The sequence below is a fragment of the Osmerus mordax genome, chromosome 10, assembly GCF_038355195.1.
Source record: "Osmerus mordax isolate fOsmMor3 chromosome 10, fOsmMor3.pri, whole genome shotgun sequence".
Lineage (NCBI taxonomy): Eukaryota > Metazoa > Chordata > Actinopteri > Osmeriformes > Osmeridae > Osmerus > Osmerus mordax.
In genome coordinates, this window is record NC_090059.1 from 8,848,462 (window position 1) to 8,851,561 (window position 3,100).

Here is a 3,100-nt window from a genome sequence, read left to right on the forward strand (position 1 = left end):
GATTCTGAAACTGCCTTGCCCCATCGAGCCCCTTTTATCGTATTGAGTGACAAAGGTCTGGTTGGAAGGTTGGAAGGTCTGGTTGGTACGACGAGAAAGTGTGTTTGTGTAACTGCCAATTATCTTAGTACTAGCCGTGATAGGATTATCATGTTATAGCGGACAATAAAGATAAACACCTGCATGAGGTATGTTTTGCGAGGATGTTCTAGTCAGATGGTTACACAAAATGGTTGACTGAGCACCACAGTGCTGGATGGACACTGCACTTGGCAGCTGAAAAAGATTATCTTTGAAGTGTCAACAAAAAAGACTTGACAAAGAAAATGCTTTTGACCAAAGCTGAAATTAGCAGTAGGCTAGCCTCCACCAGGTCCAAATAATCAAAACAATAAAACAAAGGTTATCTTCCAGTTTTAAATTACTTAAGAGTGTTATCAGATAAGGTAATTAAGATAGTGAGGAATTGTGCAAATCCTCCATAGACTTTATACACATACATCTTTTAGATTGGATTTGTTATGGAAGTTTAGTTAACAAAGCCTTCTAATCATGTTTAAGGTAGAAATTTGGGTAGAACTTCATACCTGAATAAAATAAACATTGCCCAAGTGAAGTGATAACAGCTATAAAATACTTTATATAACTGGAATCTGTGGAATTTACTAGCTTTCCTATTAACGTAGAACGTCCATAAAGCTTTCCCAAAAAGGATAAAGCTTTCCCAAAAAATGAATCCTTCAATTCCATAACTTTTTATCAATGCAAATAATTGATTTAAAAATCCACAATTTATTTAAGTCTCTTAACCAATCAATAAAATGTTTGAACATTACAATAAGAAGTAAACATTCATGTTTAGGCAGTTATTATGTCCACTTCACCTTGTTTCAAGGACAACACAGACAGTTCTCTCTTTGGACGAAATCCAATCCTTCACGAAAACAATATTTTCAGTCTAATTAGAAACTGCGGTTATCTGAATCTGAACACATGTAATGCAAACATGAAATGCTAAAACCCGCCCTCCGTTGGGGTATGCCCCCTGAACAGAACAGGTGTTTCCTATTTATAATAATTGAGTTTTTTTATCAGCAGGTGAGCTGTCGCCTATAGCCAATCTACGTCTGGGATTCTGGTTGTGGCGGGCTGCTCTCTATGCCTGGTTAAACCGAAGCAGCTTCACTTCACGCCTTTCTGCAAGATTCTCTTTCATTCATGTTATATAAGGAGCTAACTACTTGTTAATGTTTAGTCCAGCGATTCCATGATGAGCTATGTTATCTCAAAAGGACAAGTACACACGCCAGTAGAGACAATTCTGTTCCAGAATATTTACGAAGAATGAAGACTTTGACTTGAGGACTGTTTTGTCACCTTTTGAAAACACTCTCAACTTGAAGCTTTAACTCTGCGTTCTAATCTTTCAGGATAGACGTGGACTACAAGAATGTCTGCAGCTCTCATTTAGAAAATGAGTTTATGTTCATCCTTCTGCCAATTCTGAAACTTGTCATAGAAATATCATATCATGTGTTATGGGAAGGGGAGGGCTGTACATGTACTGGAATTGGATCCTAAACTCAAGTCTCAGGAATGAGCTTAAGGACTTTGACACAGGAAGCAGCTGTGTACTTTATCAAAAGGCCAAAAGGCCCAGCTTCTTCTAACCCAGAAATCCTATTATAAATTACTGTAAGACTGACATGACGGCAATGGTTTTGTCAAACCACAGATCTCAAGATGAAGGAGACAGAGAAGTTATGTTGCTAATCAGGGGTAGGAATATTGCCACGTTTACCAAATGTGCAATGTACAAATGTTCAAATGCTGATTAATGGCCCACTTTAAATGTACTCTTAGAAAGAATGTAACTTGAAGCTTTTAAAATTGATACATTCTACAACAAAAATTAGATGTTGCAGATAAAACACTGAAAATATGTCACAAGTCACAAGGTCATCCTACAAGTAAATAAAATCGCAAAACAGGAAAAGGTCAAATCTCTGTACAGCTATTTGTGTTTAATTACAAATTGACACAGATACAGTACATAATTACAGCAACACGTATCATCCATAAATAGGAAGTGGAAGCCTGCCTTGAAATAATGACATCATGACACATTTGATGTGCCTTCTTTCCGTACTGTCTGTCTAGAATGAATCTCTAGAAGATCCATTCACACAGTGCCAGGTATGTGGTTGGAATATATACACACTGTCTCATAAAAAACGTGGTTACTTCTTCTGGATGTCTGTGCTAGGTAATTATACAGCCACCCTTCTCTTTGAACGGGTTCTTGTCCTCAGGCACGCCCTTGATCAGAGGGTCTTCAGGTCCCAGGGCCTCAACAAAGTCAATTGTTTCCTTGACATTTACTCCAACCTGCCAAGGAAAGATTTAACAATAAAAGAAAAAGAAGTAGAAGAAGAGGAGGAAGAGGAGGAGGAGGAGTAGGAAGAGGAGGAACAAAAAAAATGAGGGAAGATTAGCAAAGGAAGGAGAATGAGCATTCATTGACATCATGACTTTTATGCATGTTCAACAAAGTCCCTTTGGAATGTATTTCACTGACGGTAGGAAAATAATTTTCCTTTCATAGCGATAAGTCAAGGACAGACTGATCCCTACCAAAAGAGCTTTCTTACACAACTGTTATCTTATATTGTAACCTTTTAAAGGTGCAGTGTATGCCAGGTTCTCACCGGGGTTCGAGGAGTGTTAACTTCCTTCTTCAGCTGATCAAGCTCCATTTTCAGGATCTCTTTATCTGACATGTCCCGAGCCATCTTGGCTAAAGTGACAACAAAAAGATTTATGGCTAAAAGTTCTACAAAGAAGGGACAAGGCACTGCTCATGTCACACAGGTTTGCACAAATACTTAGATAGATATATAATGACACATTATCAATGACACTGATAGATAATGACACTGATGAAACAATAATACAATCTAAATTGTCTATAGTTGAGATTCCTAGAACACTGTAAGGAAATTATCTGCAATATTGCAGTAAAATATTTTTACTGCAACATCGTATAACATTTTGGTAATAACATTTTCGAAGCAAAAGAAAATGTCATCTTCCCAGATAA

The 3,100-nt window shown here is 37.4% G+C and overlaps 1 protein-coding gene across 1 annotated transcript; it reads right to left on the minus strand.

Annotated features, from left to right (window-relative positions):
• Positions 1 to 2,028: 2,028 nt before the first annotated feature.
• On the minus strand, positions 2,029 to 2,793 carry gngt2b (guanine nucleotide binding protein (G protein), gamma transducing activity polypeptide 2b). Its single transcript, XM_067245391.1, has 2 exons — positions 2,709 to 2,793; positions 2,029 to 2,388 (listed from the first exon to the last, which is right to left on the minus strand). Exons 1-2 carry the CDS (start codon positions 2,790 to 2,792, stop codon positions 2,263 to 2,265), a joined length of 210 nt encoding a protein of 69 aa, XP_067101492.1. The 5' UTR covers position 2,793; the 3' UTR covers positions 2,029 to 2,262.
• Positions 2,794 to 3,100: the final 307 nt, after the last annotated feature.